The sequence below is a fragment of the Xyrauchen texanus genome, chromosome 40 (assembly GCF_025860055.1).
Source record: "Xyrauchen texanus isolate HMW12.3.18 chromosome 40, RBS_HiC_50CHRs, whole genome shotgun sequence".
NCBI classification, from domain to species: Eukaryota; Metazoa; Chordata; class Actinopteri; order Cypriniformes; family Catostomidae; genus Xyrauchen; species Xyrauchen texanus.
In genome coordinates, this window is record NC_068315.1 from 8,854,069 (window position 1) to 8,875,198 (window position 21,130).

Below are 21,130 nucleotides of genomic sequence, written 5' to 3' on the forward strand. Positions count from 1 at the left end.
TAGTTTACCCAAAAATGTATTTTATCTCATAATTTATTCACCCACATGCCATCACAGATGTATGACTTTCTATGACAGACCAAAATACAACTCCTTTTTCACTGTACATCTTGCCACTGCAGTCTCTAGGCACGATCATGAGTTCAAGCCCTGTTACACTTCCTAGTATTTGATGCATAATGTACGCAGAGCGCTAGGAAGTGTAATGATGATTTAAAGTAAAAAAGGAGTTACAGTTTGGTCTGTTCTCTCCCAAAACTGATTAGATTTCTACAGAAGACACAGATTAAACCACTGAAGTCTTATGGATTACTTTTATGCTGCCTTTATGAGCTTTTTGAACTTCAAAGTTTTGGCCACCATTTACATGCATTGTACAGACCTACAGAGCTGAAATTTTCTTCTAAAAAAACATTTGTATTAAGCAGAATAAAGAAAGACATATATATCTGGAATGGAATGATGGTGAGTAAATGCTGATGAATTTTCATTTTGGGGAGAACTTTTCCTTTAAAATAGTAATTTTATTAGCAGCAATGGGGGAATACAGCATGGGGCCACGTAACTATTTATTTAATGGTTACTTACAACAGCAAAAAAGTTGTTTCAGAAGCAAAGAATATGGAGATATATTAATGATTAAAGTTTTATATTTTCTCTTAAATTCTATATACTTTTTTATTTGATGAATAGTGCACAAAAAGACTAGGACATGTAAATAGGTTAATCAATTGTGTTTAATCTTCAAACACATAAATCTAAATTGTTCAATAAAACATGGTTACGTCTCAATTCTCAACACAAGTAATGTTTATTTGGATGCAAGCAAGAACTGAAAGAACATTTACTTTTTACACTTTAGTTCAAGGTCCACATTTTACTTTTCACTGGTTGCATGCCACAAATGTCTGAGCAAATGTATCATTTCATATGGGGGGCCATATGATCCTGCTTGAACTGATAAGAGATAATCCTCCTAATGGCAATATAAAGACTTGACAAATCAGACATCCATGTCTTTTTCCTTGTCTCTTTGATGACCTCACAACCCCTCCTGAATGTGCAATGATATTGTTTTTATGTGACAAAACACAGTGAACTGCAACACAGTTTTTCAAAGGTCTTTTGGCCCCCCAAAGTCCCACACTAAAGAGAAACAAAGCAGTGCCTTTTCTCCGACCTCACTCGCCTTGATCTATCCGCAGAGGAAAAGGTTCCCTTCAGTTGCAACACCAGCCGAAAGTCCTTGAGTCTGCTACAAAACTTCCTCTCCCTCTATTCTATTCTACAAACCCTCCCCTGAATCAATTCACCTTTATTCAGGGACAAAAAAGCAAAAAGATGATGAAATATAAAAGCAGAATACAAAGAATGTTGGGGGGAAAATCATGAGCAATATTATCTCTCAAGGTAACATTTATACTGCAGCTTTCAGAGGAGAGAATAGGGACCAGAAACATACTGACGGCATCTTGAAACACATTCCACACAAAGCGACCCTGAAAATATTTATAAAGGAATAAAAGAGGCTTGGCGTTTAATGTTGATGGAGCATGTCAGTGCACATGGACTTGCAAAAAAACGTGCCAGCCAGCTTGACCCCTTCAGCCAAGTTTTATCCATTACTCCAAGCTGCACAATTGAATGGGGTATTTACATGGGGGGGCTCACATAACAGTAATCAATTGTGTAAATGCTACCGGATGCATTTCTTTACCAACATTCCAGCATGTCTTAGCAACAAGCAATCTTAATGACTGTAAAGATGAAAGCTAGGTAAACAAACAGTGTCACAGACTTACTGTGATGTAGAAGGTGGTGACCACGTTGAGTGAGGAGGTGAATATTGTGCTCATTCTCTTCACCGAGGGCTCATCCAGGCTGTCGTATGTTGGTAATACTTGCCTATGAAGAAAATAACCTTTTATACATATCAGGCCCAAAACACATATCTTGAAAGAAAAGGGTTGAATACAAGTTAAAGCTGAAGTGTGTTATTTTTTCTATGTTAAAACGCATTTTTCTATGACTATGCCAGCTTAATATGCAAAGAAAAGTAAGCCATTTGTGGGCTGATTTACTGAAAATTGTAAATACATACTGTGGCACTATCAAAACATTGCTCTGTTTGAGCATCCTGATCATCCCAACACAGCATAATTGGCTCAACCAATGACATGAGATTGGCATGGGATTATTGGTTCGACTATTGTTGGAGTGTTCGCAAAATTTGATTGAAAATAGTGCTTTTTATTATTTCGTTTGTTGATGCTTACACACTTCAGCTTTATGCTCTCTCAACAGCATCTGTGACATGTTGTCATCGATTACCACAGAAAATAATTCCAACTCATCCCTCAGTTGCACTTACAATGGAAGTCTATGGGGAAATGCATTATGTAGGGTTTATAAGCAGAAATATGCAGTTTTTATGTTGGTTAAAGCTCTTTACAAATTCTGCCATACAAAAGTGTTTCATTTGAGCTGTGACGTTGTCTAAATTGTCCTTCTAGCGATAGGACTACTGTCTCTGTATCTTTGTAAACAGCCCCTTCCTGCTATCCTTGCATATATCATGCAAAATTGTACCAGCTTTACAACAAATGGTCACAGCTTACCAACACATGTATAATTCTTGTGGCAAAACTTTCAAATAAGACATTGGTGAAATTCCTTGCCCCATAGACTTCCATTGTAAAAGCGTTAATGTATGTTTGTGGTAACTAACTGCATGTTACAGATGCAATAGTACTGAACTTACATTGAGCCCTGATTATTTCTCTACAAAATCACAGTCTAAAATGCATGATTGCAATAGATGTACATCTTGTGCATAGTTAGATTTATTGTAACCATGCACAAACAAAACAATACAAATATAACAATATACGATATCACATGAATGCAGATTTATGGGTTATTTCATATTCACCAGTCACAGTATAATCATTATTTAACATAATGACATACTGAACTGCAAGTATGAACACTAGAGACGAACACGCAAGAGAAGCAGGAATTTAATATAGAAAGGCAATCACTCATTTCAGACATACAAAAAACAAAATGGAGGAAGGGAGAGGTGAATTGGATGAAACGAGCACTGATAAAGGGTTCAGTATTATGGAGAAACAAAAAAACAGCTACAAAATAGCAGAAGAAATCTCTGTCTGTCATCAGGACATCCAATAAAAGCAGACGCCAACAAAACATTAAATGGGGAATTTACAACGGCTATATATTAGCGACAAGTGCTAGTCAGACCGTAGCATGTTATAACATTTCTTGGCAGTGTGGGGTTTTTGTTTGGGCTCTCTCACACTCAGCCCACTCGCAACTCTCGTAGACTCAGTCGGAGCCCATTCCTGCTTTTATTGGGACATACAGTACCGCATTCTGGGAAGTTCAGCCAAACGCCTGAACTCACCCCAAAGGCCAGTTTGTCTCATAGCTGGAAGCCCCTTGCAATAAAAACCAGAGCAGAGAGAGAGAGAAAGAGAGAGAGACATCTATGCAGACTTCAACATTTTATGTTTATTTAATTTAGCTTTTGTACCTTATTTAGTGTGCTTGCAAAGCATCACTGTATTGATATTTAAGCAATATGTTAATACTGATATTCAGCACAACAACACTCTTGTTTGTGTGATATTGCTTTAAACAAGTTTTTTTAAAACAAGAAGCTGATAAAGTAACTTAGATTTTTTTAAACAAAAAGGTCTGTTATTGTGTCAAATTTTGCTCTGATAACAGTTCCAGAACTCTTTCTCTTGGAACGCTGCTTGTCCAATCAGATAAGAGGACTGGAACTTAACTGCTGAATAATCTTTGAACATTCTGGTTGTGGGTTTATTCTAAGCTTTGTTCTATAGATAATTTCATTCTTTGGTGTGCAATTCAGATTTTTTGAAATCTATATAATTTGAAAGAAATTCAAGATTCAAATATGAGAATGTTCGCCATTCAAAATGTAACCAACAGCGAGGACATCACTGTTAATTTTTATATTAAATTGTGATTGGTCTTTTTCTTACGTCTATCATTTACATACTGAATTTTGATTGGTTTTTTCTTTCTTGCATCTACATAACCATAAAGGCTCCTTTACACAGTAAATACGTGTTGTGCATAGTCCAATTCTCATACACAACCGAGGGACATGACAACAACAAAACAGCTGTGATGCATTCTTTTTCCCAGAACCAAGGCTTAAAACCTAGACTTACCTAAAATGTTATCACTATTCTTTTCTCGCCTCGCCAGCACTATATCCTTCAGTATATGCAAATATAGTTTACAATTTTTGTCCTCTGATCAAGTTTGATTCTTTGTCCTTGTAAATGCTTTTGGAAATAGCTTTTGTCATATCAATTAAGCACATCTGAATTGAAACAGAATTCAATTGAGAGATAGAGAGAGAAACATAGGGGGTGGATTGGAGATACTGAGCTTTGACTGACTGGCACTGACACTCGATAGCTTTTACAGTCATGAAATGAACACATAAGAGAATTCCAGTATAATTATAGGGCAACGATGTTTATGCACAGCAATAGATTTAGGAGTTACAACTGCATCTTACGTGAAAAAATAATTCCCAAAATTATAATTTCGTTTGTGTATGGAATACAGCATTACTTTCGTGTTAACCATAATTTTGGTGCTATTTAGTTAAGCTAGCTATTTTTGACAAAATAAATATTAACAACCAGAGATGTACAACACCCAGAAATTTTTAATTCTGTTCGGTTCTGTACACAATATGTGCATTTAAGGTAACATCACTACCTGACATTTTCACAGGTGAATTTGGTTGTGGTCATCTTGCAAATGACTAAACTCTGTGTACAGAACAGAACTGAGCACTCCAAAGAGGAGTGACAAGTGTATTTAACAGCACAATATACTCGACCTTGAACAGAGATTTACATATAGAACTTCTAATAAGCAACCCCAGACCTAATGAAATTCCAGTGTGTTTGGTGGGAGAGATCCTCAAGATTGATGCTTTGGTCACATTGCATGTTCTCTACACCTCTAAAAAAGTGTTGACACACCAATTATTTTGTAATCCAGCTAAACTGATCCCATCATAACACCTATTTCTGTGAAATTGTGACTTGATGCTGTGCAAGCTGACATGACAATTTCATGACAGGAATAGCACCATTATGGTGTTTACACATTACGGTGTTTACACATTACAGTGGCATTTACACATTTAGCGAGAGTCGTGTAAGGATGCAAGTGGGCCAGAATGCGACTGTGTGGTCGACTGGAGTTTGGATCTCTTTAACATGTAGAATCTGTTCTCTTATTGAAAAAGAGGCGCCGGGTCATGTTTTCAGGAAACCGAACAAAGCTTGACAGAGCTGGAAGATAAAAAACTTGCTAACTATTATTAACTCCTACTGCCAGGATGTGAAAAGAATCATAAATGTACTGAAGTAACAAATGTACATGGATGGGTAAATGAAGGCGATGACAGGAACTGTTTGCGGTCGTATCAGAGCTTGTGTCCAAGGCTCACACACTTATTGTTCTAATGATCGGGAGTAAGTGGCATTATGTGTCAATGTTAGCCAAGAAGCTAGAGCCAAATATCACTCATCACCCCTCAGACAAAAAGGAAGTGTGTGTGTGTACGTACTCAGCTACAGTTTGGGGGACAAATCTGTCCCCAGACGTTAAAATCTGAAGCCAAATCTGACAAAACCTCCCTTTTGGAAACATTTGGGATAACCCTTAATAGGAAGTTAGTAACATTTGCTAAAAACAGTTTTACATAAAAAGAATAGATGTGTATCGTATGCACTCATTAAGCAAGCTAAGTGTGTAAAGGGGAAGTCACAGTTAGCCTCAAGAGCTGCATTACCTCATCCACACCAGAATCCACCACTGACACCTCCTCCACCCACACACTGTCACACACACGAGTGCCAACATCCCTTAACTCAAACACCCCATTTCTATTCACTTCAAAACAAATAAATACCCAGACACACACACACACACACACACACACACATACACACACACACACACACACACACACACACACACACACACACACACACACACACACATTAACATGTTAAAAGAGAAGAGCTGAGGGTAGGAACTTGAAGTGTTAGTGTGAATGATAAGAAACACAGAAAGAGGTAAGTATATGCCACTCCTTGTCTACTGATAAACCAGAGAATACCTGTCCAAGCCCCCCTTTGTGGTAAGTATATTTGAGCTAGCAAATAAAGGAAAGATAAATTAGGCCAAGATGGAGAAAAAGAATGTGAATTCTTATCAAAGTGGATAAACACTGGGCAAATGTCTTCCGGCAGTATCAAAGGCTCCTGATTATGCTTATAACAATGTTAACTACGATCTCAGTGTAAGTTTATGTAATTCCTGCAGCCATAAAAACAAACATATCCAAGCACAGCAATGTAAATCATTAGGGCAAAATCAGGTTGCATTGAGCCCTTTATGGAGAAATATGGGTTTCTAAATTATTATTCACAAGATATGAAGTTGGAGACATGATATATGTGCTGACGGTCACATTTCCATATAGTCAAATTTTTCTTTGCATGCCTACGCTTGAGTTTATAAGACTTAAATATGTAGTCAAAATAACAAAATATGCATTGAAGTGAGGATCAAAATATGAATAAATATTGTCAGTGATGAAGGATTATGATACAGCAAAGCACCACGTGATTGTTAATCACAAACATATATATATATATATATATATATATATATATATATATACACACACACAAAGATCCCCCATTTAGCCTTAACAGACTGTAGGGGCAAGTGCTGTTAGCGAAGGACCTATGAAGGCCGGAACGGTACATGAGTCGTTTTTCCAATTGTTTACAGACAGATTGTTTCACTTGACTATATTATAATTCCAGTGGATCAGCAGTTTACATACACCAAGTTAACTGTGCCTTTAAGCAGCTTGGAAAATTTCAGAAAATTATGTCAAGCCTTATTTAGCATCTGATAGGCTAACTGGAGTCAATTGGATGTGCACCTGTGGATGCATTTTAAGGCCTACCTTCAAACTCAGTGCCACTTTGCTAGACATCATGGGAAAATCAAAAGAAATCAGCCAAGACCTCAAGAAAAAAATTGTGGACCTCCACAAGTCTGGTTCGTCCTTGGGAGCAATTTCCACACAGCGATCATACCGCTCAGGAAGGAGACTCATTCTGTCTCCTAGACATAAATGTAATTTGGTGAGAAAAGTGCAAATCAATCCCAGAACAATAGCAAAGAATCTTGCGAAGATGCTGGAGGAAATAGATAGACAAGTATCTATATCCACAGTAAAACAAGTCCTATATCGACATAACCTGAAAGTCTGCTCAGCAAGGAAGAAGCCACTGCTCCAAAACCACCATAAAAAGCCAGACTACAGTTTGCAAGTGCACATGGGGCAAAGATTTTACTTTTTGGAGAAATGTCCTCTGGTCTGAGGAAACAAAATTGAACAGTTTGGCCATAATGACCATCGTTATGTTTGAAGGAAAAAGGGTGAGGCTTTTAAGCCAGAAAGTCAAAGCTCAGTCGCAAATGGGTCTTCCAAATGGACAATGACCCCAAGCATACCTACAAAGTTGTGGCGAAATGGCTTAAGGACAACAAAGTCAAGGTATTGGAGTAGCCATCACAAAGCCCTGACCTCAATCCAATAGAATATTTGTGGGCAGAATGAAAAAACATGTGTGAGCAAGGAAGCCTACATACCTGACTCAGTTACACCACTTCTGTCTGGAAGAATAGGCCAAAATTCCAGCAACTTATTGTGAGAAGCTTGTGGAAGGCTACCCAAAATATTTGACCCAAGTTAAACAATTTAAAGGCAATGCTACCAAATACTAACAAAGTGTATGTAAACTTCTGACCTACTGGGAATGTGATGAAAGAAATAAAACCTGAAATAAATAATTATCTCTACTATTATTCTAACATTTCACATTCTTAAAATAAAGTAGTGATCCTAACCACTGACGTGCGGTCTGGGTAGGCAAACTAGGCACTGCCTACCCTGCCAAAATTCAAAAATAAAATGTTTATTAAATAATAAACTTGTATTTGGATTTTTACTTTTTATTCTTGTGATTTATATATGCAATATGTGTGTTATTCCAATTGTTTAGACGTTATGATGACAAATGTAGCAGTTACGCATAATCAACTAAAAACAAATGGTAGAATAAGCAGTGCTTTTATGGTCCATTCATTGCAGACGACAAGCGGAAAAACCATGTTGCGCATGCGCACTTCGATCCTGTATTCTTTAACATGTACGGCAAAAACCACAAATCTGCTGTGCCTTTTGATGTAAATATGTTATGCCCGTAATCATCTCCGTTACGTATCAGACATGGACCAATTAAAATCGAGAAATTCCTGGACATTTGCGTAGCTAACGTCATTACACAACAGCTAGCGTACATGCCTAATCCCAGCAAAATTCAAAATGACAGCACCAGCCGTAATCACGGAATTAAGAAATTTTTCCAAGCTCGATTTTAATTCCAAATAGGAGTTAATTGCAAGAGGGAGGTCTACGCCAGCCTTAGATGGGGCCCAAAAATTATCCGATCATTTCAAACTGATTGGTATGTAAGAAAAGATTGGCTATGTGGCTGCGCTAACAATCAGCGGCTGTACTGCTGTCCCTGCCTGCTTCTTTCAACCTGTCAGACTGTTTGGACTTCAGCGGGATATTGTGATTTGAACAACATGCCCGCAGCTTTAACCAAGCATGAAAAGTCGTCAGCTCACATCCAGTGTCAAATTACACTGAAAACCTTTGGAAAATCTCGGATCGTCCTTGCACTTGACGAGCAAAGGAAGCTGAATATAACCTACCACAATGAAAAGGTAAAGGAAAACCGAGAGGTTTTGAAGGATCTGATAAATGCATAACGTTCACTGTTTACGCACTTGTGTGTGCGTGTGTGTGTGTGTGCGTGAGAGAGAGAGAGAGAGAGTGTGAGTACACGATATACATCCTGATTTGTACATTTCTTGATATGCCGCGCTTGTGTGTAACGTTCACTGTTATTACGTATTATTAGCTTAAACAATAAATCAGGTAATCTGGCTTTCATAACTCAGTGCCTAGCCTCTTTAAGACATCACCGCACGTCACTGATCCTAACTGACCTAAGACAGGTAATGTTTTCTACGATTAAATGTCAGGAATTGTGAAAAACTGAATTTGGCTAAATTTGTGAGTAAACTTCTGAATTCAACTGTGTGTACTTATACACACATACACACACACACACACACACACACACACACACACACACACACACACACACACACACACACACACACACACACACACACACACACACACAGTCTCTAAAAAAACTATCTGCTGAAAATTCCAAACAGCAACTATCAGCACCAATTAATCTGTAAAAATTAGATATTTGGCCTTTCTCTCTCTCTCTCTCTCTCGATCTCTGTGAATGACATACGTGTGTAATTGATGAACATATTTTTAATTTTGGGTGGACTATTCCTTAAAGAAAACAGTTTGCAGAAGGCAAGAAGTTAGGCATTCCACACAGGTTAGTTTTTCATTATTCACATAATGTGATTAGGAGAAAATAAGTGGCTTCAAAGAAAAAGTTCAGTGTAAAGTATTCTAAAAATCAGGGTCCATTTTCCCAGAGCAAACACACTTGAATGGCACAACTGCTATACCCACATTTTCACAACAGGTTCTTCACCTTGAAACTGGCTTGTCATCAGTGGCTTTCCTTTTGCACTGTGAAAATGGAGCCCTACATTAACAACCTAACTGGCCTAAACAAGTCCACAGAAAGGAGAGAGAGGCGGTGCAAGTATTGGGGAGTACTTACGACTGACAGGCAAATGCCATGCCACAGATAGGGATACAGCGAAAGACGCCGTCCCACCGAACGTAAATGACCTTGTTCAGCCACTGACCAGTGAGGAGGCCATGTTTGAAGGAGGAGAGCACCATCTGTGGTGGAGGGGAGAGCAGGAGGGTTACAGAACATCCCATAAAGTCGAGATGGGGGGTGAGGGAGATTCGAGCAGCAGGGACGAGGCTATGATAAGACCCTTATGCTGATTATGAAAAGAGCAAGGAGACACTTAAAGAGACAGTTTATAGGAAAATTAATATTCTATCCTCATTTTATCACCCTGTTGTTCCAAACCCATATTTTTTTGATACACACATATTATATGATAAGACCCATTTTTAGATTAGAACGGCATGAGGGTGAAATAATTTCCATTTTTGGGTGAACTATTCCTTTAACCCATTTAAGGAGAGAGAAAAGGAAATTAATAGCCAGCTAATGGGGAAAAAGTCAATTCTGTGTTTATACAAAGTCATACTGATCACCTTTCAACCACAATTCTCAAAGCCAGTACATCTCTACTGGATGCCACAAACAAATGTTCTCATTATTTGCATGGAGGGTAAAATCTAATCGCTGCACATGTTTGCAAGTCGCCCCTTTCCTCTTAAAATCAAGAGAACCAGTCCACATAATAAACAAAATAATTTCCAAACCATATCGGATCTGCTTACTCAGCCATCCACCTTATTTTGCAACGTGGAAGTTAGCAAGCGGATTTCCGGCAAGTTCTGCTGTCACTAACGGCAATGTAAATAACTAGAAGGATAATAAAACCAGAATTTAGTGCTATGGGCTTACAAACTATTACACAAGCATAGAATGAACAGCAGAAAAATATGCCAATGTCAGATAATTTTCTACAACATGTGTGGACATTGTATTTTGGCTTCTCTATTCGCAACGCATAATTTAAATTAATTAAATCTTGCTGAATACTGTTCACAAGACTCTACACTCTCATTTAAGGGTTAAACATCTAGCGCACCGCGTAAAGAGTAGCATCTCTAGTTTCGTTTCGTAATTTTTCACACGTCACTTCGTTGATAAAGTCCACATATGTGGAAAATGGGACCTTATTCCCTCAAAAGTTGAAGAAAAAAAACCCAACATGTTAGTTATTTTCAATAATTTTCAACTAGAATACATATGTGGGTAAATTCTATAAAAATCACAAAAAAAATCAACACGGTTGGCAGTGATTTGATGATGCTGGCTATAACTTTTAATCAGAATTATTACATATGTGGACATTTTTAGGAAAACTATTTGCTCTAGAAAACTTATTTCACCTGTTTATTTTACCTGTTTTATCACCCGATTATTAGGTGATACCAGTTACAAATCAAAAAGTGAAATGGAAAATGACACAAGGGTGTATCATGATAATAAAAGAGTAAGTAGATTATTCACTTGTTGTGTGTTGTCTTGAAGAGACAATAATAAAATAAATTACAGAGCGTGACTAGGCAGTTTTTTATGTCTCCATGTAAACCTCCATTCATATTTATCCGTAAAACCTTTTTAATAATTTATATCAAAATGCGATCAGCATCTGAACTCTCTTTCATTCTGCGCAACAGTGTGTGATGAAACGATGGCAAAAGAAAAAGCTAAAAATATTTGCACTACAAATCAATGTGTTTATGAAAATGATAATAATGTGATGACATGTCTTGCCAAACTGCAATATAAAGCAACATAATGTAGTATTTTTGTATCGCTAAAATAGCTGGAGGTGGCTTATACCGGAAGAGGTCCACTTTCAAGATGGATAATGGTGCTGTTCAAGTCATGCTGAAAAATAAGGTGGATAGGGTTTTATTCCTGGGGAGCATATCAGGACAGGCTGGGAATTACCATAGAGGCAAAACAACTTCCGACTGCACACCAATATACTAACACACACACTCACTCACTCACACACACACACACACACACATAAACCCTGAACCAGATGGCACCGAAAAACAGAGATTTGGATTGGATGACGCTGGACAGATGAGGAAGGGGAATTTTGGGTAATGTAGTTGAATCCATGGCGGTGGAATGGTCCAGTCTCCAGGGCGGATTACTTACGGGTGACAGCAGAAGGTGGTGGCGATAATTGGTAGACACTGTATGACACCCTTGAAGCGCCACAGATGTACGTGCTCCACCCAGGAGCCACTGATTAATCCATAACGCAGAGAAGACAACACTATCTATAGGCCGCAGGTACAGAGCATCAGATGGTCAGTTGAAGTCAGCATCAGGATTGGGGGCAGGGCAGCGGTTGTGGTTGGGGCAAAGGGAAGACACATCAAGATTAGAGTGTTAAAAGGGTTATTTCACCCACAAAATGCTTATTCCCCCATCATACACTCATGCTCATGTTTTTCCAAACCTGTATGTCTTTTTTCTGTGTAATACAAAAGGAGATGTGGGGCAGAGTGTTAGGGACCGCCTGAGTCACCATTCACTTTCATTGCATCTTTCTTTTTTCCATACAGTGAATGTGAATGGTGACTCATGCTGACATTCTGCCAAACATCTCAGTTTGTATTCCAAAAGGAGACGAAAGATAGTCATGCGGGTTTGGCACAACATGAGGGTGAGTAAATGACAGAATTTTCATTTTTGGGTGAACTATCCCTTTACATGCCAGGCAGAGGAAGGGATTGTGAAACATTCCGCCCAATGGAGCTGGATAAAAGGTAAATAAACTGTTAAGGTACATTGTGATGCAGCAAAATTAACTCATTCATGTCTGCAAGAGATAGCTCACCCAAAAATGGAAATTCTCTCATTTATTCACCCTCATGGTTTCCCAGGTGTGTATGACTTTCTTTAATCACCAGAACGCATTTGAAGAAAAATATCTTAGCTTAGTAGGTCCTTACAATGCAAGTGAATGGAGATTTTTCTTTTGAAGCTCAAAAATAAACAACATCCATACTCAAGATGTTAAATGAATGTCTTCTAAAGTGACACGACCCCTTTTGGCGTAAAAAAAGATTAATATGCAAGTACGTTTTAAACTCTAAATCATGCCAATTAGCAATGTTATGCTAATGTGAATAATCACATTGGCATTTGGAATACAGTAACTGACGCATATGCGTCACAGCCGGAAGAGCAGTGCTGTTCACAAGCGAGAAGGAGGAACACTGTATAGAAGCTTGGTTGGTTTTGGTTTAGATCTGTATTTATCTGTTTCTTTACTCACAATGGTGTGTTTGTGTGCTTATCCTGGATGTCTCAACCGAGTAGAGAATGTGGGATTTTGTCTGTATTATAGCAACACGAATACGTCACACAAGAGACCGCATGGACTCCACCCTCTCGTGAAGCTTACCCTCACGTTGGATTATTGTTAAAAAGTACTTAAATATTAATCTTTTCACACCAAATGTGATCGTGTCCATTTAGAAGGCATTCATTAACTGCTGGAGTCATATCGATGATACTTATGCTGACTGTCTGTGATTTCTCCATTCACTAGCATTTTAAGGACCTACTGAGCTAAGACATTGTTCTATTTTTCTTCAAATGTGTTCTGATGAAGAAAGAAAATCATATACACATGGGATATCATGAGGGTGAGTAAATAATGAGAGAATTTTCAGTTTTGGGTGAACTAACCTTTTAACATTAACATTACATACAGTGGGGTCCAAACGAGACCACTAGTGTAAATCCATACATGTAAAATTGTTGTCTAATTTATTACGTTTCAGAATTTCTTAGTATTTGGTTTGTCCCCCTTTTGCTTTAAAGCCTGCACTCCAGCTGGCATGGACTCCACAAGTTTGTGCAAAATCTGATGATCCAGGTTATCCCAGCATGATCTGAGAATATTCCAAACACCATTGCGTGTGCTTCAAAGGAAGCAATGAGATCTGACAATATAATCCGATTTAACATGATCAGTGATACAAATCTGTACACATTTGTTGTGTGCAACCCAAAAATAGTAAATGATTCTTAAATATTTCTTCTTTGTTTCACGTAATATTTTTTCTAAGTCTTCTCCTCAGCATCTAATAGTGCTCCATAATTGTACAATGTTTTGCAGTGTATAGCAGGGAAGGCTGCAATAAAGCCTACACTTTTCTTTAAAACTTCTTCTGTAAGACATTCACTGACATTCAAATGTGACATTGAAATGCTGCTGCCATAGTAATGCTGTGTTCCACTTCCTATTCACTTACCAATCACCACATAACACTTTTCAAAAGAGACATAAAATTGGCTACATTTGTTTAAAACAGCTATACATGAATTCCAAACATAATTAATAATTCACTGAAGCATAAGAGTGAATTACTTGACCTTAAAGAAGCATAACAAGAATTAAAAAGAGGCCAGAGGTAATCAGAAGTCATGTTGAAGTACACTTCACTTATGCTTTACAAAAACATAGATGTTTTAATAGATTCAAAGCTCAAATGACTCAGTTACTTCCTCATATAAATGGCACTTATAATGTAAACAAAATGTAATACTATGCTGCTTTTTGCACAATACGAAATCTCTAATGGGGTTGAATATTAAGGTGTGCAGGGTTTGAGTCTGGAACTGTGGAAAGGGGAACGACTCACCGTGAACATGAACAGTGTGTAGAAGATCAGCGCTATGGCTGAGAAGGACTGGATGGATGACATCATGTTTCTCTGTAAGCTGAGGGGCAGCACGATAACCAATGACACCGCGATTAGTAACACGATACGGAAGCTCCATGTTACCTGAAGGGATAGTAGCAAAAATACTTATCAGCCAATGTGTGGGGAGAAACCAAACGTGTAGACAGATGCAGGTATTCAGAACCACGTGCAGGTTGAATGCTTTACAACCATGTTGATGGACAGTACATGTGATCTCCTTTACAATAAAGTTATAAAAATCCAAAAAGTGTTATTTTATGGTTACATGACACATAGCACAGCACTTTTTATAGATAGCACTCATTGATGTTATCATCACAGAGGGTTTATGAACAAGACCTGTTCAGGGTAATAAATTGATTTGCAATAAATGTGTCGCCAAATGTAACTAAACGTTAGGACATTATTACCTATAGGAGGGAGGACATTTCTTACCTCCATGCCAAGCAGCCGGGCAAAGAAGTTGGACCCCAGATCTGCAATGACAACATAGAAAGCAATACATGTCCCCAGCATCAGGCCAATCATGCTGTTGTAAGAAAGAGAAAATTAGATTGATCAGTAGACGCTTGAATATAATTTTTATACAAAAACATCTAAAAATAGGTGACTCTTAAACGGGTAATCTTACCTCAATTCCACAAGAGCCTTGCCTGGTTTTCCATAAGCATGAAAAGCTGCAAAAACACAAAAATACTGGTCAAGCAAGTCTTACTGATATGTTCTTGCAAAAAATGCTGTCATATTGCAAACAAGAAAACCAACTTCTTGCAAAAAAAGGATTCTGTCAGTTGTGATGGCATATCTATTGCATTTGGTCACTCTCACCCAGTCCAGCATAAGTTCTACGTTTGGTGTTACTGGCTGAGTGGACCAGGAACATGCAGGACTGCTGGGTCATCCACGAACAGAAGAACAGCAACAAAGCACCCAAAACAATTCCACACTGCAGAGAGCGAATGAAAAAGAAAAATAGAGATACAAAGCAAGAGAGGTGTGTTAAAGATGTAAAGATTTTTAAATGAAAATTCTCATCATTCACCCTAATGCCACCCCAGATGTGAATTATGGCTGAAACAATTAGTCAACATTATCGACAACATCAACAATAAAAAACATTGTTGACAAAAATGTTTGTTGTCAAATAGTGGTTTGATCTCATTTAACGTAACATGAGATCACATTAAACTGTAATGATGACACAAAAGAGCAGCACTGCAGTTCGTGCATGACTGAGAAGAGGAAGAAAACACGGACACCTCACAGTCCATATGCACTCTAAACATTCCAAACAGCTTCAGGTGATGTTGATAACAAAGTATGAGGAAATTAATCAACAATACAAAACAAGTAAATACAGAAGCACTCTCCTTGTGGAACAAGTGGAGCTGGAGCTGCCGCTTCGTAAAAGCAAAACTTGTGTGTCGAGCATCTTTAAAGGAAACACCCCAGCGTTACATCTTAAATGCAGTTATATTTAATGTGTTACACCTTTATTAATGTTCAAATAATAAGGAAGCAGGTTATGTAAATAACTGGCATTTCTCTGTGTGGTCAGCGCCTATTATTCTGAGTTGCGTGAACTGTCCCGATCTAAGTGGGAGAGATTGAAACTGTACCTGGCTGAGGCACACTCAGTCTCGGGGACGCTCATCCCTAGAGCGCACAAGTTTGCTGCAGCTAAATCATAATGTGATGGCTCGTGACTTATTGTATGATTATACAGTATCTGTGTCACTATGCGTTTCTTATCATGACGCAAATTGACAATATAATAGCTTGTTTTTTTGTGAGTTAAAGGTGGATTGAAGTGAACAGAAAGGTGAGAGAGGGTAGTCTTCACCCCATTATACACTGCAACAAAATACATTTTTGATTTGTTTTCCAATAGAATTTAGAAGATATCTAAAACTCTTTTAAAACAATGTACATTCAAAATTCAAAAATTTTAATATAATATTAAAAATATTAATATTTAAAAATATCTAAAAATTATTTTAAAAAGACGCATTCACATGAGAAGCAGCATATGAGATATTTAGACTTTGCTTTTAGAGAATAGATCTTGAATGCAAATATATTTTGTCTTTACTGTATAACCAAGTGAAGAAAATACACTTATATACAAAATACATGTATATTTAAGATACATTCTCTTAAAGCAAGCCTAAATATCTTATATGTTGCTTCTCAAGTAAATGTACTTTTGACAATTTTAAATGGAAAGCAAGACACGATTTTTTTTTTGCATTTAATTATTTACTGAATTAAACGTAATGAAAAGTTTTTTTCTTTAATTCAGTGAATGTCATTTAGAGGTAAATTTCAAAGTTGATTTGTCCTTTTAAAGGCACATTTAATACAACCTTTTAAGTTGGGCACAAGCTGAATAATCGGTTAAGAGCTAATGATTAATCATTGCAATAAATCACCCGAATTGTCGAATAATTGTTCTAATATTAGATTGGTTGATTATCAAAATAATCATTAGTTGCTGCCCTAATGTGAATTCTTCTGCAGGAAACAAATGAAGATTTTTTAGAAGAGTACCTCAGCTCTGTAGGTCTTTCCAATGCAAGTGAATGGCAGCCAGAACTTTGAAGGCCCAAAAGGCACACAAAGGCAGCTTCCATGTCTTCTGAAGCAATATGATAGTGCTTTTTTGCATTAAATACCTACATTCACTTTTTGTTTTGTTTTATGGTGATTCACATTCTTCGTGCATATTGTCACCTACTGGCTGGGGCTGGTCAAAGGTAGTGATTTATAGTATAAAATTATTATTTTTTTTTTTAAATGCTGCCTTTATGTGCTCTTTGGACCTTCAAATTTCTGGCCACCATTCACTTGCATTGTATGGAACAACAGAGCTGAGATCTTCTTCTCAAAATCTTTATTTGTGTTCTGCAGAAGAAAGAAAGTCATACACATATGGGATGGCATGAGAGTGAGTATATGATGAGAGAATTTTCATTTTTGGGTGAACTATGCCTTTAAACAGAAAGTTCACTTACATTTACTCACCCTAATGTTGTTCAATAACCCATATGAGTTATTTTACATGGAACACAAAAAGAGATGTTAGGCAGTATGCTAGCCTGTCACTTTTAGCTTTTTTCATACAATAAATGTAAATGGTGACTGAGGTTATCATTGTGCCTAACATCTCCTTTTCTATTCCAAAGTGAGTAAATAATGACTGAATTTTAGTTTTTTGGAGAAAAAAAAACCCAACTAAACATCGTATAAAATCCAACTAAAATATTTATACTAATTCTTTTATACCAAAATAAAATAGTGTGGACATACTAAAACATTTTTGATTTGGAGTTAAACAATTATTAACCAGGAAATCTGCCTGTAAACAAATTTGAGTGCATATGGCAGACTTAAACATATGGAAACCTCCTATCAGCACAGAGAACGTGCAAAGCACACTTTCCCACGATTCATCTGAACCCAGTGATTACCTGTTTGAAGCAGAAGGGCATCGTCAAAACACTCACACCCACGATGCTGTTTACAACGTTCATGATCAGACCCCAGTTTGACGCAGTCATTTTGCCTTTCGGAGAGCACAAATCTCTAAGGTCCAGGGGGTGTTTCTGCTGTGCTTGCACAGGGTCTAATGTTTAATTGAGATAAGAGGGTTGATGCAGCTGTGACGTGACACAGTGCACTGTGAAGCTGCACAAGAATACAAAGTATCAAAGTATCATTAGTATCATCACATTGGCACATTGTATTTTTACAATGTTTTTTTTTTTTTTATCAATATGAACATTTTAGATAGAAATGTAGATGAATGCATAAGAGAAAGTGTATATTTTAGTTGCTGTTACTGGTCACCATTTCTATTAAGGTTTAAACTATTTTTAATCAACTTTTTTTTCACCAGTCAATTTTAAATGCTCCTGTGGTGTGACAAATAATTTTTAAAAGTCTACATTTTCCATGAAATCTACATTTTTAAGGTAATAAAATGCATACATAATGATTATAAAATATCCAGTCAAATGTTTCGATCCTGTAAATTGCACACCACAGAACAAGCTAAATGCCCTAAAACATTTAATGTCAGCAAGACGTTCGAAGAGCTTCAGGAAACTAATAATCAATGCAAACAAAATACACTATTCTTTAAAAAATCAAGTAAACATAACATTTCTTAAAAGAAAGACATTGTACACATGCAAAATGAAAACAGATAATCTTCAGTGGCATTTTAAAACGACTTCAACACATTTATCTAATGTTGGTAAATCATCATGTTAAAAATAGTTCCCTTAAATCCGTCCCTTATATATATATAAATATATATATATATATTCTGCATAGTTTTCATTTAAAAAAAATCTGTACTTGCTGCCCTCCAAAAAAACTTTGTGTACATATACATACCACGTCCTCACTTTTCCCAAAAGTCATTCATTTCTAAGTCACCATCGGATTATTATAGTTTTCAAAGGATTATTAATAAACTTCCGATGATATTGACGGCGTCTGTATAAAGTTACAGGAGATACAACAAATATTTGAAATTTTCTGAAATATGCCAAATTTCCTTGTGTCTCTGAATCGTAACCAGGAAGTAAGCAAAAGTAATTTGTCTCGAGTGTAGCGCTGCCACATACAGTACTGCAACATGACGCCTCTAGTGGCCAGGAGAGAAATTACGTAATCTCTCAAACGTCACAGTGTGTCACAGTTGGTCAAGTTAATTTACATGGACTGGACGTTAACCATTTTGTTTTCCAAGTAACTAATACCTGCAATATATTTTATGTCCTGCAATACTTTCCTCTAAAACACAGAGTAGAATTTATACATGTGGAGATGAAATCAATGACTTCGTTTGATAATCGTTTGGACAGAGATTTGAGCAGGAAAGGGAAACAGGAACAAGGGATGTTGATCTGCAACAGGAGAACTGCGGAATCCAGGCAACACAGGCTTCTGTTCTGTTGTGGGTGTGTTTGGGGGGGGGGGGGGGGTTGGCCAGCTTGCCCAAGGGAGTTTTCTTTTTTAGCGTGATGTTTTTGGGGGCTGGTTTTAGATGGGAGACAGGAAAAGTCTGGCTATTGTGTACCACTGGCCTTCGAACCTAACTGATGAGTCAGCCTTTTGGCCTGAGGGTCTTGTCCACACCTAAACCCTGAAGATTGGAATTAGGCCCAAGCAGGCAGAAGGGGAGACAGTGGGCAGATTTCTGGGCAGATTTGGTGGTGGTGGTGGTGGGGGGAGAGAGATTCTGTAGCCAGTAAGAAATTAGATACAGGCACCGATTAAACCGCTGACCTCCAGGGGAAACCCCTGGTCAGCACAAGGTCACGGGAGCACAAAGCGGAGTGATGAACCGTGAGAGGTCAAGCATGCATGCGGCTGAAAGAGGGCCTTTGTGAGCTCAGGCATGCACTAAATTTTCCATCAGCCACCAAAGTCACAAGCTCCTCAGGAAACCAAGGAAGGGGAATGAAACCTGGCAATGGCAAGTTGCAGTCCTTGAGTGTGTGTGTATGAGTGGCCTCAGAAAGGACACACACAGACTGCTGCAGTAATAACATTTAATTACACATCATCCAGCCTTGTGAATGAGGTTTTTAATGCAAACCCTCCCAACACAAAAAGAGTGACATGTCCAGCTAAACATTGCCTACCTTTGTCCTCCTAAAATCTATTGAAGCCCTCTCCATTAACCATCAGCAGTGCAAAAGACTTCAGATAACGTCCATTATGTTGATAATTGTGAATAAAAGGAACAAAAGATGTCTTTTGTGCAATGAGAATGGTATGCCTCAATCAACCATTCAACCAAAGGTCGGAGCTATTTATAATGGAAGCCTGGTTGAAACGAAGGGTCAGATTCAATAAAAGAAACAAATACCTGGTCCTGTGCCAATAATTTGTCAACACCCATAGCGGAGTCACTAATCAAAGGTTTACTAAGTATTACAAACAGTTCTGTCAGTGTTTGTTCACTCCAGTGTCACCTGTTTTTTATATGATGCACTACATCTAATAATTTGCTTATGGAATGACCATGAGTTTCAAATGAAACATCTTGAAATATGTTTTCCATTTGTGGTGGTGTGTTTCAAATACAGGAGACTCAGCACAATTGATAATTAAAAAATCTTATTTAGACGAAAAGCCTCTGGACTGTTTGCTGTATAGTGCAGTAACTTTTGATAGGATCAAGGACAACAAAAAAACAAGGCTAGATGCAAATAATAAAATGCACATAAACATATACTGTAATCAGGCATTGTTAGGAACTGCAAAACAAACAGGCTTTTAAATAGGAGAGGAAATGCTTCCCATAATTTATTTTCAGTGTTGGGGGTAGTCTAAATATACTTTATATATATACTGTATATATATATTTCTTAAAGGTGGCATAAATTTCAACTGTATATATATATATTAGTTCACTTGAGTTATTACGAATTTGAGGGAGGCAGATTTAGATTTTAACTAGTGAGCTAAATGTCATCCCAATTTTTTCGATGCTCGTATATTTAGAACGGAGCAGATAATGTTCAGTTTGGACTGTTGAAA

The 21,130-nt window shown here is 37.5% G+C and overlaps 1 protein-coding gene across 8 annotated transcripts in view; it reads right to left on the minus strand.

The window, feature by feature from the left end:
• Positions 1-19,167, minus strand: part of LOC127633867 (putative sodium-coupled neutral amino acid transporter 10) — a 41,344-nt gene extending 22,177 nt beyond the window's left edge. For 6 of the 8 annotated variants that reach the window (XM_052113240.1, XM_052113239.1, XM_052113238.1 and 3 more), the window contains exons 1-8: positions 18,974-19,167; positions 18,043-18,259; positions 15,401-15,518; positions 15,204-15,249; positions 15,008-15,101; positions 14,510-14,653; positions 9,897-10,021; positions 1,803-1,905 (exon numbers count right to left, since the gene is read on the minus strand). In XM_052113240.1, coding sequence (XP_051969200.1) covers positions 1,803-1,905; positions 9,897-10,021; positions 14,510-14,653; positions 15,008-15,101; positions 15,204-15,249; positions 15,401-15,518; positions 18,043-18,132 — 720 coding nt within the window. In that variant the 5' untranslated portion in view covers positions 18,133-18,259; positions 18,974-19,167. Of the gene's footprint in view, positions 1-1,802; positions 1,906-9,896; positions 10,022-12,005; positions 12,131-14,509; positions 14,654-15,007; positions 15,102-15,203; positions 15,250-15,400; positions 15,519-18,042; positions 18,260-18,973 lie in introns of all 8 variants that reach the window. The other 2 variants (XM_052113241.1, XM_052113235.1) reach the window with 1 other exon arrangement.
• Between the last annotated feature and the right edge of the window lie 1,963 nt (positions 19,168-21,130).